Genomic DNA, 2,538 nt, shown 5'->3' with positions numbered 1-2,538 from the left:
ATTGATGATATGAGCATGTTGAATAAGGAATGACAATTACTTACCGGATCATCATTAAGTCATGTAAACCTTTATCCTAACTGAGATATTATTATTAGCCATAATATCCAATCACGGAATTAGAGGATTTTATATTCATCCGTACCGTCTCGTAAATAGTCCTACATCCAGAGTTATCTGAAACCATCCCGATAGCATAATTGACAATACAAGCTAGGAACAGGCTAAACTAATAATTAGAAATAGTAATCATCTATTCTGTCGAATTGACCATAAATCTGTCCTACAGTTGTTGGAATAATTGTTCGAATGTTTTGCAATTTTATACGTTTTGCTTTGTATCTCTGCAGTCAGATACGATAGAGCTACGTACGATACCTCATTAAAAAGCGACAGCTTTCGCATATAACATATAAAAAGCTAGGGGTCTGGAATTATTTCCATATATAGTAAGACCAAATTGCGTCAAGCATATGCATTCGAACAATTTTTCCAACTCAATGCATTCTATAATAATGATATCGTTGCCGCTTCTGACATCACAAATACAGCATTACAAAATGATGTAACTATGAAACAACGCTTTTGCTATTAATCGGAGCTTAAAATATATAAATAAGGCTGTGTTTTACGGTGTTTCCCTTCCATCTCGTACAGTCTATACGTCTTTATATCATGGTACATCCTTTATCTCGTAGCAAGCAAGAGAGCATCCGGTAGCTGTTGAAAAAGGGTTTATCATACTCAGAGATCATGGAACATGTTCCAGGAGTATTAATGTCCACTTTGAGCAAGCACAAGGGCTTGTATACACCGAAACGTACTCGAGGTCATGCTGGTAAAAAGACTACTATAAGCTCAACGACAAAGAATTACCTGAAGAGAGAGCTTGTAAATGGTTCACTTAAGACTGCAAAGAGCGTATGGCCATATTTAAACAGTATTGGTCACAAGATAGGCTATTTTGGTACAGTAAAAATGCTTCATAGTATGGGTTTCGATACCCAAATTAAGAAGAAAAAGCCTCTCCTCAAAAAATGTTACATGGAAGCTAGACTAAAGTGGGCTAAAGCTCACAAAGATTAGACAGAAGATGACTGGAGACGTATAGTGCTTTCTGATAAGACCAAGATTAATGTTTGGGGTTCAGATGGCTGTAAGTACTTTTGGAAACCACCTGGTGACAAATTGCAGCCTCATTGTGATATTTGAGGTTTTATAATATAAAAAGTACTAAGTCAATCAACAAATATAAAAATAAGTGAGACTCAAAGTAGATTGTTCTTTATTCAAGTTAAAAATATGAGGGTATTTATACATTTCTAATCACGGCTAAATATTAATATTTACAGTATATGACTATTGATTATTAATCGATATTAGACAATGAGTTATTTACATGATTGGCATAGTTTAACATCTTCTTATCAAGAAGTAATTATTAATCCTGATCCAGGAACTTATTAGAATATTCTGGAGTGGATCGGGATTTTATTTGAAGTGGCGTAATACAATGTCCAATATTCCTAATTCGGAGGACCATTGTTCGTAGTAACTTATATTATTACTTTATTACATGTGTAAATACCACACTCATCATCTTGACCTTACAGTCAAAGGAGGAGCTGGCAGTGTGCTGCTTTGGGGTTGTATGACGTGGGATGGTCCTGGATATGGCTGCGCAATTGAGAATGGTACTATGAAAGCATCAGATTATGCTCATATCCTGTCAACTACACTGATGGACAGTCTGAAGTACTATGGTTACCAACAGGAATCTATTTATTTTCAGCACGACAGTGATCCTAAGCACACATCAAAGCTTGCTCATGTTTGGTTTAAGGAAAATGGGTTAAAAGAAGAGCATACTTTCAGTTGGCCTGCTCAAAGTCCTGATTTGAATCCTATAGAGCATCTCTGGCACCATTTAAAGCTGAGGCTGAGCTTAGATGAAGATAGGGATAAAGGACTGCATGATCTCTGGTCTAGAATCGAGAAAGAATGTATTTCTTGTACCAAAGAGTAATGCCAAGCATATATCAAGAGTATGCCAGCTCGTTGTAGAGCAGTTATTAAAGCTAAAGGCGGTCATACACGGTATTAAATAAAAGATGATTCAATTGGAAAAATTGTTCGAATGCATATGCTTGACGCAATTTGGTCTTACTATATATGGAAATAATTCCAGACCCCTAGCTTTTTATATGTTATATGCGAAAGCTGTCGCTTTTTAATGAGGTATCGTATGTTGTATAATGGTTTAAATAATCAAGGAAAAGGTAAAAACAAAGATCAAGAAACAGTTTGGGTACTTTTTGAGACTGATCTTTATTTCAGTTTAAGTTAAAGTAAAAATTATTCTAATTGAAGGCAGGTATTTATATCTTATTGAGTGAGTGGCTTGATATCTTCTATTGTTATCGTTCTTCTAATCTTCAGGTACTTTAGCAAGTGTTATCTATAATTATGATTATGAAAACTTTTCATTTGTTAAATGGTATGTCTGTCATAGATTATCTTTTATTCTGGGAATTCCTC

General features: G+C 34.9%; 2 protein-coding genes across 2 annotated transcripts; both read left to right on the top strand.

Moving 5' to 3' along the window:
- Positions 1-753: 753 nt before the first annotated feature.
- RO3G_03798 (uncharacterized protein) lies at positions 754-1,212 on the top strand (the record flags this gene model as incomplete). Its single annotated transcript, XM_067658388.1, has 2 exons — positions 754-972; positions 1,087-1,212. 2 exons carry the CDS (start codon positions 754-756, stop codon positions 1,210-1,212), a joined length of 345 nt encoding a protein of 114 aa, XP_067514489.1.
- Positions 1,213-1,576: 364 nt separating this feature from the next.
- RO3G_03797 (uncharacterized protein) lies at positions 1,577-2,026 on the top strand (the record flags this gene model as incomplete). The annotated part of the gene is made up of 1 exon (XM_067658387.1): positions 1,577-2,026. One exon carries the CDS (start codon positions 1,577-1,579, stop codon positions 2,024-2,026), a length of 450 nt encoding a protein of 149 aa, XP_067514488.1.
- Positions 2,027-2,538: the final 512 nt, after the last annotated feature.

Source organism: Rhizopus delemar, genomic scaffold, assembly GCF_000149305.1.
Source record: "Rhizopus delemar RA 99-880 supercont3.2 genomic scaffold, whole genome shotgun sequence".
Lineage (NCBI taxonomy): Eukaryota > Fungi > Mucoromycota > Mucoromycetes > Mucorales > Rhizopodaceae > Rhizopus > Rhizopus delemar.
Note: the sequence above shows the minus strand (reverse complement) of the source record. Positions and strands in the feature narration are given on the sequence as shown.